The 22,696-nt window shown below is 33.2% G+C and overlaps 1 protein-coding gene across 1 annotated transcript in view; it reads left to right on the top strand.

Moving 5' to 3' along the window:
• The window catches only part of ZBBX (zinc finger B-box domain containing), a 101,169-nt gene that overhangs the window by 53,174 nt on the left and 25,299 nt on the right, over positions 1-22,696 (top strand). Inside the window, exons 8-13 of the mRNA XM_011379984.2 lie at positions 305-460; positions 5,313-5,487; positions 12,309-12,435; positions 18,784-18,893; positions 19,716-19,816; positions 20,959-21,038. Of these exons, the coding sequence (XP_011378286.1) occupies positions 305-460; positions 5,313-5,487; positions 12,309-12,435; positions 18,784-18,893; positions 19,716-19,816; positions 20,959-21,038 (749 nt within the window). The remainder of the gene's footprint in view (positions 1-304; positions 461-5,312; positions 5,488-12,308; positions 12,436-18,783; positions 18,894-19,715; positions 19,817-20,958; positions 21,039-22,696) is intronic.

Raw genomic sequence — 22,696 nt, 5'->3', positions numbered from 1 at the left:
CTCAGAGCTTTTGTTCCCTTATTCCTAAAACAGATAAAAATAGGTATGCTTTAGAATTGACTTTAGGATTTAAAGACACGTTTTTAAGATACTTAGGATAGTATTAGCCCAAACTAGCCCCTCAATAGATGGCAGCTCTCACTATTATATTGGTTGATATAAATGTCAATTTGTATTTTTAAATATTAAATGAAATGCATTGAATTTAGCAGTCATAAAATAATGAAAATATGATTTGATGTATCTAAATTACTTAGGCTGACATATTAGGCTTTTTAGTTATATTTTGTTCCTTTTTTAATAGGCAAAATCTCAAATATTATCCAATGTATTGAATGTTGCCCATCGGTTTATAAAGGAAGTTAATCCAGATGAACCCAAAGGGGAGAATTGCTCTACAAAGGAGATTAGTACAAGTCAGCATAAATCTAAATCTCTTCTGCCAGGGAGCAACTCTGAGGTAAGCTGATGAAAATATATTAGACATTTTCTTTCATCAATGACCACGGAGACTGTCATTTATATATTTAACTAGAGCTATAGAGTTTTGCAGATTATTTTATCACATTGTTGTTTAATATGAATTTGTTTTTGATTAATCAAAAACATCTTGACTATAAAATCTCTTTAAGGAGATTGCTTTGATTCCACTGAACACTGATTTTTTGATGAATGGAAATTTCTACATGTCAGGAAACATAAAAAAGGTAACACAATGCAATACAATGATTTTATATTAATCAGGATTTTAGGGAGGCTAAAAATATAAAACCTTGCTGAGTGTTTTAGGTGATAGTAAATTTCACAGTTATTTAATATCGGATTTATACCAAATGCTGGTAGTTATTGAGATTGATTACTGATCCTATGATGTGCTAAATAAATTTTCATCAGCTTATGTCCATATTTTTATAACAAACATGTTATGTTGTTTTGTTTTGTTTTGTTTTTAGAAAGAAACAAACTTTCTCAAATTTCGATCTATGTAATAATCCTCATTTGGTTATATACCACTCATTTTTTCACTGGAGTTCAGAAACAGTATGTAACTTGGCCAAAGTCACACAGTGTGACTTATTTGGTGATGGAGTGAGGCTTGAACTTTAGTCCGTTGAGTCCCAAACTCATGCTCATAGAACATAAAAGAAAACATTCTCTATGCTAGTAGGATCTCTTTATAGCAGAGGAACTATGCTTGAATTGTCCAAGAAAGTCAACATATTTATGTGGATTTTGTGTTCTAATAGACCTGCCAAGACTGTTTGTAAGGAATCATGGAATGAGTTATAGCCTCATTGTTATAATAACGTATTGAAGACTGACTATGTTCCAGATACTGTCCTAAATATTTACATGTATTATTCCTTTTTGTCCTTTTTGAAATTCTTCTTTTTATTCAGATGGGAAAACAGTGGCAAAAAAATCCAGTTTTTATAAAGGGCCCAAGGTATCATTGATAGTGCTATTTGAACCCAGATCTTCTGATTCCAAATTACTTACTTTTAACTACTACTCAGAGGCTATGGTTTTAAGGATTCTCCTTCATGCTTGTCATTTTATCTATTAAATCAGTAATGATAGTGGTAAATCTACAACTAATATTTGTTAATCTGATGCTAGGCATTGTGCTAAATCTATTAGCTGCCTTATCTTAGCCAATAATCACAATAACCATCTAAGTTTTGCATTATTATTACCCCATTTAACAGATGAGAAGGGCAGTGGGGGGTGGGTGGGTAAGTAGACCTACTAAAACTCTATAGAGCTTACTTTTTTGCTGGTACCTTTAATTCCTACAATAAAGGATGCATCTTGTCCATGTAGGTGACTGCTATATAGACCCTCCACCTCTTTACTTAAGAACCATTAATTCAGTGGTTTTATCCAGGAGCACACATTAGAATCAAACGAAGAAATGTTAAAGAAATACACATAACTGAGTTTAGCATCTCTGTGGGTGGGGTCCAGAAATCTGTGGTTTTAGCAACTGCTCAGTAATTCTGGTGAGTATTCCTGATTGAGAGTCAATTGCGATTGATCCTCAGCGTATGCACCTGTACACAGGTGCTTGGCACTGTTCTTTGCTATAGAGCAGTGATTCTTTAACTGTAATGAACATCTGTAGCACTGGGTGTGCATTCCTGGTCTGCCATTTATTGATTTCTTTGTTTGTTTGTTTGCATCTACCTTAGAGCCCAGGAATCTCATTTTTAATTAGCCTAGTAAGCAATTTGAATGCCTGGAAGAATCAAAGTGGTGCAAATGACTGATATTTGTCTTAAGGCCTTTCTTATGGACTCAGGCCAGTGGATATCCTTGGAAAGAGTGCAGTTCATGAAAGAAAGAGCTTTCATTTTAGGGACAGAAACCTGCATTTGAAATACTGACCCTGGTTTTCTTATAGCTTTTACTATTACAGCAGGCAATTTACTTAGCCTTTTTGATTCTCTGTTTCCTCTTCTGGAAAGTGGGGATATTAAAGCATATCTTTCAGGGATATCATGTGGCCTAGAAAGGCAATAAATATACAGCACTGATTCCATTTGCTCATTAAAATTTCCTCGCCCCTTTACAATTGAGCAGAGTCATATTGGTCTCTGATGGGATGTGACAGTTGTAGGCTGAAACATTTAAGAGCTGATGTACAATCCTCTGGCTTTTTCCTATCCTACCACTGCTATATGGAAGCCAAGTATTCCGGAGGCATAGCTATAAAATGCAAATGTCATATATCTCTGATTTATTCCCTGGAAGGGAACTGTCCTGGAAAGCTGCTGTGTGCTTAAACCATTTTGTATTAAGCAGCGAGTTTTCGGTGCTTCTTCGTTAGTGCAGTATATATACATATTTACATACCCTCACATATCGCTTACTGGATACCTGTAATTACCTTCCCACATACTTCTGAAACTCAGTATTTCAAGCTAAATTCATTATTTCTCTTCCAAAACTTACAGATGTTACTGTTGATGTCAGCATGTCCTCTAGCTTTCCAGGCCAACAAGAACAGTTATTTTCCATAGTCCTTTCTCTCCCTCTTCTGCACATCCAATCAGTTACCATGTCTCATGCAGTCACTCTGCCACCTAAAAAGTCTCTTAAATGTTTGGTCACTTCTATTCTTGTTATTTAAAATACTGAATTTATTTTCTTAAGATTTATTAAGTGGAAATTTCATTTTATTCTCTCCCCTTCTAGGAAACAATAATATTTTCAGTTTCTTATATAGGTATTTATTTAAACAAATATCAATATAATTTGTATACTGCTCTGCACACCTGATGTTTACACTTAACAATATAGTTTGAGATGCATATAAGTACATTCTCTAGCCTTTTCATCTATATAGTGGCTGTGCAATACTCCATTTATTGGACTTTTTAAAATCTATCTTTCATTGATCATTTATACTGTTTCAGTCTTTTGCCAGTATGAACTATAGTTTAAAGAATTTTGAAAAATGTTTTGCATATATATATATGCATATCCTTATGATGCAATCCTGAAATTGCTAGGTGAAGAGGGTTATGCATTTGTAATGTTGATAGATGTTGCCAAATGGCTGACACATTTTGATTTGTTTCCTTGTATCCAGACTCACTATTCCCCAATTTCATTCTCTCCCACACTCTGTGGAACTCTTCAATAGCTTTGTTTTTCTAATAAGTTCCTCTTATTGGAAACTCTAAGATCTTCTGTGTGGCGGGCAGGATCCTTCACAATTTTGTCTTTTCATCTTTTATATTTTTTCATATCCTACTTTTTGCTATAACAATATAAACTGCTTACAGTTTCATGCCACTGCGCTCTTTGACTCTATGCCTTAGCGTGTGTGTGTATACATATATATATGTATATATATACATATAATATATTTATATATCCTATATATAATACCCTCTCTCTAGAATCATGCACCTTCTTGTTTTGTCCATAGATTTCTTGTTTATCTGAATTAAATACTGCTCCTTGCTCCTATTTCTCCTGTCAACTAATAAACCTGTGTTTCTATGGCCAACAGCTTACACAGTGTCTGGCAGGTTCCCAGGTGCTTTTTCTTTATATTTGACATTTTTGTACACATATTTAATGATCCGCTCTCAATTGTACTCTAACGATCTATCTGTTTATTTTGTAATTAAGGGCTGAACATAAAGGATTCTTCTCTTGTATCTAGAAGATACACAATGGAGATTTAGCAATTTGATCAGTATAGGTAATTCACATTTGATAATTTGCCATTGGTGTAGAATTTGTTTTAGTTTACTAACATAGATATTTTCTCTGATTCATGGATAATTGCCAAATCCTACCTTTATTTTCTTCTGTGTGTTCACAGTGGATCTATATTTTATACTGAATTAATCCTTTCCCCCATCATTATGCTAAGAAGCATGCAATGTTTTATATGCATTTATTACTTTATTCATTCAGCTAACTTTTAATGAGCACATACTTTGTGCCAGGCACTGCTCTTTGTAGGAAAAAAAAATCCCTCATCTCATTCCATTCTAATGGGGAGAGACAGGTAATAAACAAATAAACATGTAGAGTAAATTCACATGGAAATAAGTTATTTTGAGAAAAATAAAGCAGATAAGGGATTAGAAAGTGGTGGAAAGGGACGTCAATAGGGTCATTGCCTACTCTCTGAGTAAGTGACATTTGAGCAGAAACTGGACGAAATGAGTAGAATGCTGTGTGAAAATGTGACAAAGGATTATTTCAGGCATTGGGTATAGCTAACTAGGGCAAGGCCCTCAAGTGGGAATCTGCTTCCAGAATTGCAAGAATGTAAATTTAGCTGGAACAGAGTGAGTGAAGGGAAGAATTGAAGGAAATGAAGTAAAAGGTAGAAAGTACAAGGTTTTATAGGCCCTTGTAAGTCCTAGTAGGATCTGGGGGTTTCATAGAGAGTCATTGGAGGATTTTGAGCAGAGGCATCACATGATCAGATTTACATGTAAAAAGTGCTCTTTCTGCTGCAAGGAGGTTGCAGGAGCAGGAGATTGGAGAAGTAGGACTCTTATCTAAAAGACTGTTGTTGCTTTCCAGGGAGAACCCTGGTGAATAAGATGAAAAATCCTCAGTACTGCATGCTTCAGTTTTAATAATTTCTGAAGAGACCACTTATAATTGCCAATACAGTTCTAAAAAAAATCAGTAAAACATACAAATAAGTACAACTTTAAAACATTCTATTCTAAGTCAAAAATAATATGTGCCATAATGCCTAACAATTAATGCTATCTGCATTTTAAGATACAGAAAATTTAGTAAAGCATACTTTGTTACATCTTTAATTGGTTTAGGTAGAACTTTCAGCAACAAAAAAAGCAGAATGTACAAATCCAAGAGATAGGCTTCTGTGTGAAGGGTCCTTCGATGAAGAAGCTTCTGCCCAGTCCTTTCAGGAAGTTTTAAATCAGTGGAGAAGTGGACATCATGATGACAGCGAGAAACAGAACTTACATGCAGCAAAACCAGGTACAGCTATTTTTATAAAATTAATGTAAAATCAAGCTAAGTTTATTTTATTTGTCTCCATTCTCTGTGAATATAAAGACAATGTTCTGAAACTATTAACATTGGGATAGAAGTTTGATATAACTCCTCAAAGGAGTATTCACTGTATGATCATTGGTTAGTGGTTTAATATTTATGGAACTCCTGAATTAGGTGTTGGGGATATTTGTGTTTGTTTCCTATGTAAATTCAGGCTGTCAAATGAATAGAGGATTGGTTTCTTTCAGCTCCCCCTCTCCTAGCAGAAAGTTTTTGTCAGGACAATTATTTCTTAAGAAACTGTATTTACAACACATAAAACAGGAGGATCTGTGAAGTAGAGAAGTAAATAATTTTTTATGTGTCTTGAAAAATATTTTTCAGTTCTTTAGGGGAAGAATTGATTTGTCTTTTGTTTTTCTTTTCTTTTGAAGAAATATTTCTTGTTTTTATTTTTCCTTGATGATTTTCACACCCATTTTCTAGACATTGAAGAACTAGATGACTGAAGTATAAGGTATCTTTGCTTCGAGTTTCCCAGTATCTCTGGGGAAAACCATACTTTTAAAAGTATGTGATTTATTAATTTTATTACTCAGAATCTTGTAGAGACTTCCAATTGCTTTTCATTGAAAACAAAATGTTAGATAATAAATTTTAATGATGTATTTTAGTTGACAGCATCTGATTTTATTTTTATTTCATTCTTTTTCATTGAAGGTTTTCTTCTTTATTTCTCCTTTATAACACAGTATAATTTCTAACATCAAGGTATCACATATCATCTTCCCAATTAGAATCGGATTTTTTATTAAATTATTTTCTCTTTTTCACATATTTTTCCTACACTTCTTATGACACATTAATTTCATTAATTTTTCCAAGACTTTATTTGTGTACTCTCTTTTTAGTATATATTTCAATATAACTCTCATTGGTTATGTTTTTATGTGCTTTTATTTTAAATTTTATATTAGATGTATTTTTTTCTTTTCTACTCAAATTTTATATTGCTTGTCCACTTTGAAAGATATAGTATTTAAAGTAATAGAAGGACTGACTTAATAAATTGAATCAGACTAGATAAAAGAAGTCTGAAAACATTTAAAAGTTTTGTCTATCATAGTAGGAATAACTATATTATATGAATAATATAATTATTTTTAAATGATTTCGTTATAACAAAAAAGTTACCAAGAAGAAAATATAAATAGCCCCATTCTGCTATCTAGAGATAACCAATTTTAACATGTTGGGACACATTTTTCAATAGACATAGATACACTTACACACAAATGCGCCCACACACACATGAATACAAGACTAAATGAGGTAACACTCTGTATCCTATTTGTTAACTTTTTCACTTAGATTCTGTCAGAGACAACTTTCCAAATTAAAACATCATCATTTATAACTGTTGCATAGTGTTCTTAATTGCCATTATTTACTTAATCAGACCTTTATTGATGGATAGTTTGTTTCTAATTCTCATTATTATAAATGAAGTTATGATGACAATCTTAGCTATTTGTGTACTTGTACAATTATCTTAAAATACATTTTTACCAGAAGGTAGGGGGTAGGGAAGAGGGGGGAGGTAGATGGGGAAAAAATAAAAATAAATAATAAACAAACAAATAAATAAATAAATGTTCGAATGTTGAGTCGGTCAGTGTTGATTTATTTTATGAAATTTTGATTAATATTGTCAAATTGTCTTCTAAATAAATGACTTAGTTATATGCCCACTAACAATGTGCGAGATGGCTACTTCCCCATATTTTCTAATTCTTTAACTTGAGCCAATTTGATGGACATAAATGTTTATCATTTTTAGCTGGCCTTTCACCATTCACTTGTAAAATAATATTGGCTATTTTAATTTTTTAAAATATATTTTGTACTTACTCTTTGCCAATATTTAGATACAAATAATGTTTTAAATATTAAGGGTACAAAACATTCCTCTCACGATCATTGTTTCAACAAATGATGAGTGCATATTATGTGCTGTGTGTGAAAGTGATGTGGAAAAGCAGCTACAATCTATTTTGGAACTTATAGTCAAGTGGAGGTGAAAGAATTGAAAAAAAAAAAGAATTGATCCAATGAGTCGCATAAGCTTGATGGAAAAGTGCAATGCCTTCATCAAGTGATAATTACCACACACTGAAGAAGATGCAGCATTTTGTCAATTTGTATCACATGAGTCTGTGAAGCATGTAGAGAAAGAAATTTTATATTAAAATGTTAAAAAGACCTTGATGGTCTTGATATTGCACAGAAGATAATGGCATGGTGCTAAGAGGATTTGGTGAACAGGGAGTATCTGTTATAGGATAATTATACTGTACCCTTTCTACCATGGATGGACCTTTTGTCATCATGAGAAAAGCCACATATTTCATATATGCATTTGTCTTCTCTGCCAGTAGTGTGCCTGCCAGCAGAAACCTTATTTATTACCATGGTATCTCACATGACATTGTCTCAGACCAACATATTCATTTTATTATGAAAGTAGTATAGCACTGGGCTCATATCCATGGAATTCACTGATCTTACAATATGTAGTGTTGTCCAGAAGCAGCCAGTTTTACAGTTTTGTGGAATGGTCTGCTGAAGGTTCAGTATGGATTCTGTCTGAGAAACAAAATTTTGTGAAGTTGAGGTGCTTTTCCTACAGGGTGCTGTATATTTCATGAACATTTACCCATGTGTCCATTAAATAGAAAGCCGAGACTACTCACTGGCATTTTGTGGCTCACTGAATTAATAGAAAGAGTCACTGTACAACCATGTTGGTTGAGCACAAGAACCAAAGAACAATTGGATTATTATTACTCAAAAAGAAAAGATAGACTTCATCTGGAAACCATTCGATGGCACACTTATTAATTTTTCTATGTTCAGTAATAATATTCATTGGGAAAATCTAGCAACCCAATGAAAAGAGGGCTTGTATTATCTTGGATCCTTTGGGAATGAAGATTTGAGTTACTCTACCAGGTAAAAAGATATTGACATACAGTAATGTGAACATGGAATGGGTTGTGAAAGAAGGAAATGATGGTAATTAAATTAATTTAGGCTTGAAAACCAGCTACAAAAATGAAGACCATAGTAGCTATGTTTTATGTTGAGTAATTATTTTTTTTCTCCTCTCCGTTTCCTGCTGTCTTATATGATATATACTACTGGTATCTAACATTTTAACTAGATTTCACTTGGGAGTATCACCAAATTGAAATCTCCCTATGATACAAAGTGCCAAAACTTTGTGTTTTGTGTTTTCCCTTTGCTTCAGACGTGAATTTTTTTTTTCTCTTTTTCTTTTTTCTTTTCCAGGGGAGGCGGGGAGAGAGAAATGATTGTTTATTTGCAAAATAAGTAGACCCTGTCTTTCTAGATCCATTCTCTTCCATTTCTGACCTATTTTGTGACCCTAAAGGTTGATCTCTAAGGTCTAGAGACTGCAACACTTGAGCTCCCTTGTTCTCTGGCTTCCGGTTGGGTTTAGCCAATTGGAGACACTAACAGGACATTGGAAGGCAAGAAGGAGGTAGTAAGGTATTTACTCACCCTCTCCTTGATGTGGTGCAATTTCGCAGTGACCGCATTCTCCACCTGTGTTGTTAGCATCAGTGAAATGAACTCTCTTCCACTGCTATCACTTTCAAAGACTTTTTACAACAGTTCTCTTACTTTGTCCTCTCAAACCTAGTATTCGTAACAGCTTTCCACTATTTTTAGTCTCTTGGTGTTACCACATCGCTTATTCCACTAACCTCAAGACGTGATTATAACTTAGTCCCATCATTTAACCTTCTTCGAATTACCCCATTGGGTTTTCTTTTCTTGTCAGGACTCTGAGATACAGCTGATCAGAAAAAGGATTCTAAGAAACTAAGATTTGATCTGAGGTCTAGAAAATGAGTTGGAGAGTGGGGACAGAAAATGGCATGTGCAGAAGCTCCATGATGGAGAGCGCATTGTGTTAGGGGAGCTGAAGGTAGATGGGTGTGGCTGGACCTTAGAGAACAGGGGAGAACAGGCTAGAGAGGAATCACAATTAGTGGCCTGGAAAGGCAAGCCTACAGAGAAGATAAGAGTGGCATACATGTAGGTGAAAAGTTGGTAAAGTGCATGATCATAAAAACCATGGAGGATGCGAGGTCAACGGTGTGGTGCTGTGGAGAAATTATTAAGATAAGGACACTTTTGTTGATATAATTTGTGATTTTTTTGCCCTAGGGTATTTTATATATATACATATGTAATTATTTGTGCATGTGTGTTACCTGAATATATTTGTAGATATTTTCCTTTTCCTAAAATAAAGTAGATACAAAGGAACATTTATAAAATTTATATAGCTTATAGATAAAACAAAACAATGTGCACCTATTTTCTCTCCTCTTTCCTTCTCTCTAAGAGATTATCACTAGACCAAATTTTGTATTTTTTTTCATTTTATTGATTTTCTTGCAGTTTACTGCATGTGTGTATCTCTAAACAACAATGTTAAAATTGCATGTATTTGAACATTATGTAGGTGGAAAGCTAGTATATGTATTCTTTTGCAACTTGATTATTTCACTCAATATTAATTACTGATATTTACCCATAATTGTTATTTCATTCATTTCTACTGCTTAATAGTCTTCTGTTATATTAATATAGCACCATTTACCTGCTTAACTGTAGATGGTTGTTTGGGTTGATTCTCATTTTTGCCATTACGACCAATACTGTTATGAATGTTTTTATACAGATCTCTTGGGACACATGTGTACACATATTTGGTATTTCTATTCCTGAGAGTGACGTAGCTGGGTCCTAAGGTGTGCATGTCTTTAGCTGTACCAGCTAAAGCTGAATTATTTACCAAAGTATTTGTTCAGTTTACATTCCCACCTGCAATGTATTATAGCTTTGGTTTCTTCTCATTATCATCAACACTTAAATTGTCAGATTTAAAAATTTTTGCTGCTCTGATAGAGATAACATGACATATCTTAATTGGTGCTCGTCATTATAAATGATATTGAGTATCTTTTCATGTTTCTTAGCCATTTGCCTTAGTAATGTTCTTTGAATTTCCAAGTTTTCTATTTCTGTTACTGATTTCTAACTTGATTTCATTTGAGTGTACTCTAAAGTTTCATTTCCTTCAGTATGAAAGGCAAGTACTTATAATGGCCTGGAAGGTTCCCAGTGTTCCAAAGTCTGTTATCTCTTCGATCTCATCTTCTGTTACTTTCCCCCTGGCTTGTTCTGTTTCAGATACACTGGCTTCCTGTTCCTCATATACCTCAGGCATATTTTCACTTTTAAGACTTTGTGGTGTCTATTAAGGAAAACACCCATCGTGCTATGAATATGAATGATGGGGCATCTCACACAAATTCTCACCAAAAGTAGCTAGTGGACCATGAAACAAGGGATTGAACCCAAGCCTAAGTTGCATAGCTTACATGGCATTCTTTCAGGGAGACATGCCTCATAAATCAGTGTGTTCTAGATTTGTTTTCTATATGCAGTTCTAAACAAGGGCTATACACACTAAATGCATTGCATAGCTAAAGATTTTCCCTCTAGCAAATATCATTAACCTATTTTCCAGAAGTTCCAGTTATCAACATATATTCACAAGGAAAGGAACCCAGGTTATCTGCCATTTTTTATCTTCTGAGAATGAGCCATTGGTAGTAGGAGAAGAATGAATCACAGACCAGCTGCTTTACTTCCTCCTCATCACCCTTCTAGATTTGGGGGTTATCTCTCAAGCATAGTGGCTCTTCTCTATGACCTATGCTGAAAAAAAAGTGAGTTCTCATTTTTTCTTTCAGCTTCTCTTGTCAAGAAATGTTTTGGTTTGCAATAGAAAGGGGGACTCATAGTGGAGGGATCTTTTTCCCATGACTTACTCATATCTTAACTCTTGCCCTTTCAGTTTAATGCATTCTGGTGGTGCTTCTCAGAACTTCCTCCAGTTGCTTTCTTCAATGCTCTCTTTTCTTTGGGAATTATAGTACTGGGGTGACTTAAATTCTTTTGGTTTATTTCTATTGCAGGTGTTTGGCTGTTTCTGGAAACTATTTATTAAGGCTACAGGATAAGGTTGAGACTAATCTCTAGTTTCAGATTCTATAAAAAATAATCTCCTCATCTTTACTGCTTCATATTTTTCTCTTCCAACTACGATGGTCAATTTAGAGAGAGAAGTAATATCTAGGATGGTAGAGAGATGAGTAACCCTTGGTTTACACTGCTTTCTTTCCCAGAGATCTCCATCAGTTTTAAATATCTCTGAATAGTGGTTTTAACTTACTTAGTACTTCAGGAACATCTTAAGCCACGTAGATAAAAATTAATGAGGCCAGTTTTCTCCTCCAGGTGCCATTCTAAGTTATTTATTTTCTGTTCCCTATAATGTGTAAGTACTATTTTCAGTGGCTATAATCCATACCTTTATGTGTATGTGTGTTTATGGCATATATAATGAACATATTCGTATTTATCTTTAGCATTTAAATTAACTAGTTGCTTTTAAAAAAACCTTGTGAATCATAAGATTCTTTCATTTCCAGGGATTATTGGGAAAAAACTGTCTCTACAGGCATTTAATAAATCACCAATATATAACATTTTTGCATTATTTAAGTCTAAAACTCTTGATTATCTAGATAACTATCAAAGCATATTTGCCTTAAAAGTGATGAGTTCTGTTTCTTGAGAGAAGTTTTGTTAATTTATAGATTGGTCACTAACTATGCACATTATGTTTGTTTTTATAGATTCATTGGAAGAATGTGAGGTACAAACTAACTTGAAAGTTTGGAGAGAACCAAATTTAATTAATATTGAATTTAAAGAAGACAGTATATCCTATATGGAAAAATTATGGCTTAAAAAGTACAGAAGGTATTTTTGAATTTTTGCATTATTAATAAATATAAAAGCTATTTATGTTTTTCACTTTTGTGACATGCTTTTTGTGTAGCAATTTTATATGTGGTTCCTGTTTGCATAAATAATTTCAAAGCAATATTAAATCTCCATGAAGCCTATACTGTTCTAATGAGAATTTTAATTCTATGTATGTATATGATGCATAATTAATTGAATTTTTCTTGATAAATGGAAATGTATATGTGGGAAAAAGGAACAAATATGGTCTAGAATTTAAGAATAATAGCAAAATAAAATGATAAAAGAAAGATTACTTTGAAAAGGTATTGCTCTCAGATTTTTTACATTCGTAAAACTTTTGAGTATACTTTTCAGAACCTACTTTTAAGTTAATTAAAACTTTAATTTCATAATTTTATTGATAGTATTCAGGTATATTTTATTCTAAGACATATTATTAGATGCACCATTTCATAAATTGTTTAAGAGTTTAACATTAAATATTACTAAACAACATTTATTTTTCACAGTTCTTAAGGCCGCGAAATTCAGTATAAAGGTGCAAACAGATTCAATGTCTGGAGAGAGCCAGCTTTCTGGTTCTTAGATGGCCATCTTTTCACTGCGTCCTCACATACAGAAGGGGTGACGGGTCTTTCTCTGGTGTCTTTTATAAGGGCACTCACCCATTCATGAGGGCTCTAACTTCATGACTAAATCACCTCTCAAAGGCCCCGACCATTACTTTGGGGAATAGGATTTCAACATATGTATTTCGTGGGAACACAAATATTCAGAACAGAACTTTCCACTCCTCCTTTCCAAAGGTCATATCCTAGCCGCATACAAAATATGTTTATTTCATCTCAGTAGCCCCAAAAATCTTAACTCATTTCAGCATCAGCTCCAAAGTCTAAAGTCCAAATTCTTATCTAAATATCATCTAAATCAGATATGGGGGAGACTCAATATGTGAATAATTTTGAGGCAAATTGATCTCTAACTGTGAACCTATAAAATCAAATGTGTTCTGTGCTTCCAAAATACAATGGAGGCACAGGCATAAGATAGATATTCCCATTCTAAAAAGGAGAAATAGGGAAGAAAAAAAGGAATGACAGGTCCCAACAGGGAAAATTCTATTAGATCTTAAATCTTGAGAATTATCCTCTCCATCGATACTTTGCCCTCCAGACACACCAGGATGGAGGTCTCAGCTTCTAGACACACTAGAACAGGGATCTCGTCTTCTGGACACAGTGAGGCAGCATTCCTGCCCCCAGTCGCTTTACTAAGCAGAAGTTGGCCCCCAAGGCTATGGTGCCCCATTCCTATGGCGGCTCTGTGCTGGGCCACATGCTTATGACTCCCCTGTGCTGGAATCGTGTGGCTCTTCCAGCCTGGGATCACAGGGGTAGCATTGCCCCACAGTTTCCCTGCGTGTTGCCCTAACGAGCTCTCTGCAGTGGTCTGGAGGGCTCTGGTTCTGTGATGGAAGGGATGGTTCTGCTGATTTCTGAGTCTCCTTTGGGGTCAGTCTTTCATGTGTTGGACAGTAGGCCCTGACTTCTGTTTAGGTGGCTGACTAACTTCCCTATCAGTTGATCCTTTGGCCATACACTTGTTCTTTACTAAATAGGCTCTCTTATTTTTTTCAATATTGATAGGCTAAAAAATGTTCCAAATTTTAAAGTTTTGCTGCTCTTTTGATTAATAAATAGGTCTTTAAATTATTCCTCTCTTCTCACATTTTACTATGAGCAGTCAAGAGAAACCAGGACACTCTCCTTCAACACTGCTTAGAAGTTGCTTCAGCCACATATATAATTTCAACGCTCACAAATTCACCTCTATAAAGCACCAGGATGGAAACATAATTAACTAAGTTCTTTGCCAATTTATTAACAAAGATTGCTTTTCTTCCATTGTCTAATAACATGTTCTTGATTTCCATCTGAGACCTCATCAGAATGACATTTACCATCCATATTTCTACTGACATTCTTCAGGAGTACTCAGGTATTCTCTAAGGAGACTGAGGCTTTTTCAAAGCTCTCCGCTTTCCTTTCTGAACAGTCATCAATCAAAATCTTGTTTTCCAAAGTTGCTTAGGCCATTGCACTCATTTTTTTCCCACCTCCTTTGAGTGGTTTTACCATTCATTGAGTACTTTTAAAAATTTGGCTAGCACAAACTTGTGTACAGTTTTGGATTTTTACCAGTGCCTGGAGTCATCTGTTTACCACAGTGCTAAACAGCACTATTCTATTACCCCCAAATTCCCTGTGCTCCTGCTTTGTAGTCAACTCTTCTTTCCCAACCTATGGCAACCATTGGTCTATTTCCATCCTTATACATTTGCCTTTTTCTAAATTTCACGTAAGTGAAATCATACAATATGTAGCCTTTTGTGGCCTTCATTTAGCAAAAAAATAATTTAAGATTCATGCACATTCTTAAGTAAATCAAAATCCATTCCTTTTTATTGTGGAGTACTATTTTATCATCATGATATACAGTTTACTAATATGTTGAAGAATAGCCTGCTGATTTTTAGTTTTTTGTAATTATGACTAAATCTGTTATAAACATTTGTATATAGGTTTTTGTTTGAATATAAGCTTTTAATTTCCTGTGTAAATACCTGGGACTAGGATGTCTAGGTTGTATGGTGAGTGCATGTTTTATCTTTATGGAAAATCTGCCAAACTGTTTTGAAAAGGGACTGTATAGTTTTACATTCCTTCTTGAAGTCTTGAGAGAATTCTAGTTGCTCTCCATTCTTGCCAGTGCCCAGTATTTTCAGATTTTTTCTTTTTTTTTTTGATAGTCATTTTAATCAGTGTGTAATAGTATCCCATTGTAGTTTATGTGGCAGAATTTGAAGTTCATATCCTATTCTGGTTATTCCTATGTAACTACTGTTTAAGTTGTCTATCTCTTTTAAAGTATGATGCTTTTAACAATCCTTCAGGTGTGAAACTCAGTAGCGTGTACCTGTTACTGCCTCTTTCTAGTTTAGGAATTAGTACATAAAAGTAGTCTGAAGGTCATTTATCTTTTTCTTGGCTGCCTTTTGATGTCTTTTACATTGAGTTTCTTATACAATAAAAGAAGCACAATTTTGTTATTAAATGACCATTTAATAACATTTGTGCTTGGACACATACTAGAAGCTTTGATTGTGGCCGCATGAAGTCCTGAGCTATGCTGAATAATGAATGTTGGCAAATTTCCTTATTAGAATAATGGTTAGTGAACATATTCACTAGGGTCTTATGTACACAGTTATTTTTTAACAGTAATCACTTCTTTAGTCAATTCTTTATGTTTTAATTATAGATGCTAGTATAGGGCAATCCATTTGCAATTTACAAGTTTGTGATTATAAATTGATCACATCATTTCTGATGCTGTACTTCAAAAGAGTTTCTCATGTTGATAACATTGATCACTATTACCATTTTATTTTTTGCCTATGATTGTCATGTTTTATAATAGGTATATAAATATACGTTCCATTCTATTTTGTTTTTGTATTTTTTTTTCTCATTAGGTTAGTAACATTTTTTTTGTATTTTATGTGCATCCAATACATACGTGTTGAAAATCTTAATAGCTATCTTAATATCTCCAGTGGATCTATTAAATGCTAGGAGAGTTTTGTGAAAGGTAGCAAAAGATTTGGATAGAGTATTTTAAGAGCAGATAGTAGCAATTAGCTGGTATTCCCACTACAATTCCCCTGCTATTTTTATTACTTTTAATTCTCAATTCTAGCTGAATATCAGAAGCATCCAAGGAAAGTTTTTAAAATACTGATTCCTCAGCTCAACCCCAGATAGACCTAAAAATCAGTGTCAATGAGTTTAGTACCTATGTTTTCTTCTATGCAATTTAGTGTTTTAGGTCTTAAATTGAGGTCTTTGATACATTTTGAGTTAATTTTGGTGTATGATGACAGAAAGAAGTCTAGTTTCATTCTTTTGGATGTGGCTGTCCAATTTTCCTAGCACCGTTTAATAAAGAGACTTTCTTTTCTCCATTGAGTGTTTTCTGCTTCTTTGTCAAAAATTATTTGCCCATATATGTGTGAGTTTATTTATGGGCTCTCTATTCTGTTCCATTGTTCTTTGTAGTATAATTTGAAATCAGGCAGTATGTTACCTCTGGCCTTGCTCTTTTTTTCTCAGGATTGCTTTGGCTATTCAGGATCTTTTGGGCTTCCATACAAATCTGATGATTTTTTTTTTTTTTTCTAAAAAATGCCATTGGAATTTTGATGAGGATTGCATTAAATCTGTACATTGATTTGGGTAATATGGACATTTTAGCTATATTGATTCTTCCAGGCCAACAACATGAAATACCTTTTCATTTCTTTGTGTCTCATTCAATTTTTTAAAAATAATGTCTTGTAGTTTTCAGTGTATAGGTTCTTCACATGCTTTTTAATTTTATTCCTAACTCATTTTTTGAGGCCAACATTATCCTGATACCGAAACCTGGTAAGGAGAATCCCCCAAAAAGAAAACTACAAACAGACATCTCTGATGAATACAGATGTAAAAATCCTAAACAAAATGCTAACAAATTGAAAACAACAATATATAAAAAGATTAATGTCACAATCAAGTGGGAACCATCCTTCCAGGAGCACAAGGATGGTTCAACATACGTAAATTGATCAACGTGATACACCACATAAACAAAATGAAGGGTAAAAATCAAATGATCGTATCAATAGATGCAGAAAAAGCATTGGAGAAGATACAGCATCAATTCATGATTAAAACACTTAAAAAACTATGTATAGAAGGAATGTACCTCAACATAATAAAGGCCACGTATGACAAACCCTCAGCTAATATTCTACTTAATGGCGAAAAACTGAAAGTTTTTTTCTAAGATCAAGAACAAGACAAGGATGCCCGTTCCCACCACTCTTATTCGATATAGTATTGGAAATCCTAGCTAGAGCAATCAGGCAATAGGAAGAAATGAAAGAATCCAAATTGAGAATGAAGTCAAACTGTCACTTTTTTTGCAGATGACATGATTCTCTATACTGAAAACCCTAAAGACTCCACCAAGAACTATTAGAAACAATATACAAATACAGTAAAGTTGCAGAATATAAAATCAGTGTACAAAAATTCATTGTGTTGCTATATAATGGCAATGAAATTTCAGAAAAAGAAATGAAAACACAGTTGCTTTTGCAATTGCAACAAAAGGAATAAATACCTAGGAATAAACTTGACCTTTACTTTTTAATATTTTCTATCACTTAATTAAATTGTGAGTATAAGATGGCATGCTTATCAAATTTGTTAAGACAAATCTGAATAACATATATTTTGGAGTGTTCTGATATATGCATTACATATTTTGGAAAAATGCACGTAGCCATAGATTGCCAGGAAATTATCAAATTTTTAGTGCCATTGCAAATTACAAGAGTGACAATATAGAGCAATAGTTATAAACATGGGCTTGGGGAGGCAGATGCCTTGGGTTCAAGTTTCTCTTCTGCATTGCTACCTAAATGACTTTGAATAAGTTGGTTTACTTATTTGTGCCTCAGTTGCTTTATCTGTTAAATTAATATTACACTAATGCCTATCGAGTGCTTCTATTGAGATTTAATACCCTAAATTATTTAGAACAGGTCTTGGTACATTTTAAGTTTTGTATCAATGTTACCTACTAATATCATTGAGAAGGCCTTGACCTTTATGTGGGGACCTCATGAACTAGCATGATCTAGAAGGGCTGTAGCTACTTCTATTTATGGTTAAAGAATGACCAGCTCCCCAATAATTTGGGAATATCCTCTAGAACCAGATGTACACTCTTGACCTTTGAAAATCCCTGTGCTTCCTTGCCTTTCATATGTGATGAGTCACATCAAACCTTATTGCTAATTGAGTGATAGATGCCATAGTCAGGACATTTCACATTCATATCATGGGAGCCTATTTTTCACCCTACTGGCTTGATGAGACAAAACACACATTCATAAATTAGCTTTTTAAATAGTGTGGTATGTTTAATGGACTTCATGTGGCTTTTGCAAGAACACCGGCTTCTATCATAACTTTTCTTTTCATCCTAAACGAAAAACAGTAGGATATGCAATTAAAAAGTCTTGTATGATGCTAATTTGATTTACAAAATTATTTAAGTGATTAAGATTCCGTTATGCAATTGCACTTTTCTTCTGTGAATTAGAGGTACAGCTATGGTTTTATTATTAATTTTGTAGACTCACTCATTTGTGACATAAATCAAGATCTTGTCTGGAAAGTTTTAGATAATATATTTTAGTCTTTTAATTGCTTCTTTCTTGTTTTATAGAACTCCACAGGAGCAACTTCGAAACATGCTACCAGATACATTCATTCCTCAGAGTACAACCACTAGTGAGGCACAGTGTTCTCAGAATGAAAATGATGAAGATAGTGGTGGTTAGTTTAGCCTTGATTAGATATTTTCAAATTTATTATTTAAAATTATATACAGTAAGTGTTAACCAGCATCTGCTTTTGGTTTTCTTTACTGTATCATTCTCAACTGGACTATGTATCCTTTGTCTCCAGATCAAAATCATGAACACTTATTTTGCTTAGCATGATTATCTCAAGATCCTTTCATGTTGTCACAAATAGCAGTATTTCATCTTTTCTCATGGATGGATAATATTCCATTTTATTTATGTACCATGTCTTCTTTATCCAATCATCCACTATAGGACAATTTGGTTGCTTTCATGTCTTGGCCATGATGAATAATGCTGCTATGACAAACAAACAGAGATTTATGAACATGACAGTGGATTAGTGGTTATCAGAGGGAAGTGGGCAAGGGGGGATGTAGGAGGGGGAAGATAGATAGGGGTAAAATGGGACAAATATTGGGTGACAGAGGGAAATATAACTTTGGGTGGTGAACACACAATTTGATGTATACATGACATACTGTTGTTGAATCGTATGCTTGAAACTTATTTGATTTTAGTAATCACTGTCACCCCAATAATTTTAAATAAAAAAAATCAGGCACACTCTTTTTTCTTGTCTCTGGATTTACCTTCTCTTAGTTTAAATAGTTTTATTTAAAAATCGAATGTTAAGAAAATGTGTATATTACTTGACCTAAGGAAATTGACTATTTGTTTGGATACAAAGGAGAACATTATTCCTTTATTGTTGGCTATGTTATTTGGAGATAGGAAATTCTCAGGTAAGGTATATTCTTTGATGATATTATTTTCTAATCTTATTTCCTAGTTGAGGAGACCAAAGTACAATGCCCAGCTCTTTTTCTGCCAGTAGAAGAATTAAGCATAGAGAGACCTGAACCATCTCTAAAAATAGTTGAACTGGATAATGTAAGTGCACAATGACCACTTATATTACTTAAGAAACAGAAAATTTATAACCTATAGTTACAACTGTATATTATTTTCAACATTTCTTTCATAATTCAATATATTTTAATAGAAAATTTAGAAGTGTTTGAATTTAAACATGCTGATAGTATAAAACAGTTTGTTTTAATGTAACAGTAAATTTCTGAATTGATATTGTATTATATTTTTTTGAAGCCTGTAGTATGGGAGATGAAAAGACATTTTACTCATTTAACTTATGGAGATATAGTTTGTTTCATTTAGTTCTTCATGTTTTCAGACTTTTAAACAAGGATTAGTCTCATTATATGGTATCTAATAAAATTTTTGTACATTTAGCTTTTGAATGCCATTCAATATTTTCTATTTAAAAGAAAAATAATATGAAGATTTAAGGGATATAATATAATAACAATTTAAATACAAACTTCAAGAAGACAATAAGTAGAATCAACTAAAGCTAGGGCTAGTCAGAACTAGCTAGATCTCCACACTGAAAGTTTAAGTTGTGACCAACTCAATATATTTCTGACTTTTTAGTCATCTGGTAGCTGAATATACCACTTTTCCTCAGTATTTATATTCTTTGGTTGTCAAATAAAAATACTAGAATGTAGGAAGTACCTCTTTAAATACTACTTTCTTCTGTAGGTTAATAGCTTCTGCTGTGTGTGTGTATGTAATATGTAACAAATAAATATGTATATACAGGTATATATATATATACACACACACACATGTGTGTGTGTGTGTGCATGCGTGTATGTGTGTGTGTGTGTGTATGCTTTTTATTAAATTGTTGATGCATAGAGTAAGTTTATAACATGCTGACCAGAGAATTAAAAACATTTTAGTCACTAATTTACTTGGCTCTTAATGAACATAATTTGTTATTGTTGGTTCTGGATGTGATAGTGGTGATAAAATGATTGAAAGAACAAATGTCCTCAACAAATATCTGTTGAATTTGTTGGGTTCTCCTAGAGCTCATGTTTTATGGCATATAGGCAGAGAGCTCATTACATCATTTGTAGAAAGAAAATTATCATCCACAAACTGGCTGGTTAATGTATAATACATTTATTGAAAATACTAATATTATACAACATGTATTCAATAAGACTTATGAGGAAGAATTTAAAGAACCAGAAAACATCGTGCCTTACAAAGTTGAGTTAGCTGATGCAGACAGTCAACAAAGGTAAGATCTTTCTAATTCAATTTCGATACTTATCAAAAAAAAAACCCACAAAAAAATCAATTGTCTCTTTAAATGAGAAATTCATGATTTGAAAAACAAGTGATTTTAATGTTATGTCGTATTTTACTAAAGCCATGTTTAAATTTGTGTACAATACTGCTAATATTTGTCAACATTCAATATAATCAGAAAACTGTCTATAACGATATGTTTATATTCTTACCTAATATCTGGATTATTTAACAGATGCTTCTGAATTTAGGAATTGTTATTATTTGAAACAGATGACCAAGGCTGATATATTTCATATGAACTTTCTTCTTTTCTCCAAAGTACTCTGGATTTTCCTTACTTCAGTTTGCTATGAACTGTAAATAAAACTAGATATATTAATGATTAGTTTGAGAGTTCTAAACTGTAGATTACTTTCTGGGTAGATTTTACTGTGTGATAAATAAATGAAATATAATGGTTCACTTTGCAACTTTTTAAAATAGAATTTTGTCATTTCCAAATGAGAAATTATATTTAGCTGTATTTGTTAGTAATGTTAAAAATTACTCCAAGTTCCCTTTGCTGTTGAAACTTTAGCTAGGATTTCAGATGTTTCGACTACAAGATATTAAATTGGCTAAACAGCAGAATGAAGTTCGTATTAAGTAGCCTCTACGCCAGTTCTTTGTTTATATATTCAGATCAGTTTAGGCCCCTGTCAGCAGTTTAGAATAGCAGTGGGCCTAAGTGATGCCCTCAGACCTGAAAACCCCTGTTTGGACACATAGGCCCACATATCTAGCAGCAGATGCGCTTTTGACATTTGACATTATGAAAGAAGGCAGGAGACAAACTTCTAGTCATTAGATAAGACTAGACCACTATATCGCTAAGGAAATGAATGACCTTTCTTCTCTCTAATGTGATTCTTTTATATATCTAATCGCAAATCTTTGTTTTGACCTCCATGAATGCAGAGAAAGTTCCTGATCATGGTTTGGCAATTCTTTTGCATCTTGGGTTTGGAGGTGCCCACATGAGTGACACAAGAGGACCTTTTTAGTTAAGCACAATTCATGAGTTTTTATGATGGTACTATGTAGAGAGTTTATATAAATATCAGATATTATTAAATAATATTATTCAATTCATAAAAATGTTATTTGTAACTATGGTTGTATATAGTAAACATTATTTAAAAAATGAAACATGAATACCACAAACGGCTTTTTAACTCTTATAATTCATTGATGAACGAATAAAAAGTTTATTTAATTAATAAAACTTTGATTTCATCAAGACTTCATTGAGCTTGAAAAATAACTCCATTTTTAGAAGGAATATATGGTGACAGAAGGAGATTTGACTTGCGGTGGTGAACACACAATGCAATATACAGATGGCGTATTATAGAATTGTACACTTGAAATCTATATAATTTTATTAACCAATGTCAACCCAATAAATTTGATAAAAAATAAAAATTAATTAATTAATTCTAAAAGAAAAGAATATAAGGAAACAAACTTACTTCAGAATATTTTTAAAAAGAAACTTTCATTTGAAATTTTGTAGGTAAATCAGATTTGACTGTTTCTTTTAAATCCGTAGTACTATTTAGTTACATGTTGTTTAGAATGTGTCCACAGCAAGATGAAAACAAA

This window comes from Pteropus vampyrus, unplaced genomic scaffold, assembly GCF_000151845.1.
Source record: "Pteropus vampyrus isolate Shadow unplaced genomic scaffold, Pvam_2.0 Scaffold12, whole genome shotgun sequence".
Taxonomy (NCBI): Eukaryota; Metazoa; Chordata; class Mammalia; order Chiroptera; family Pteropodidae; genus Pteropus; species Pteropus vampyrus.
The sequence above is the reverse complement of the archived record's forward strand: the minus strand, read 5'-3'. Positions and strand labels throughout refer to the sequence as shown.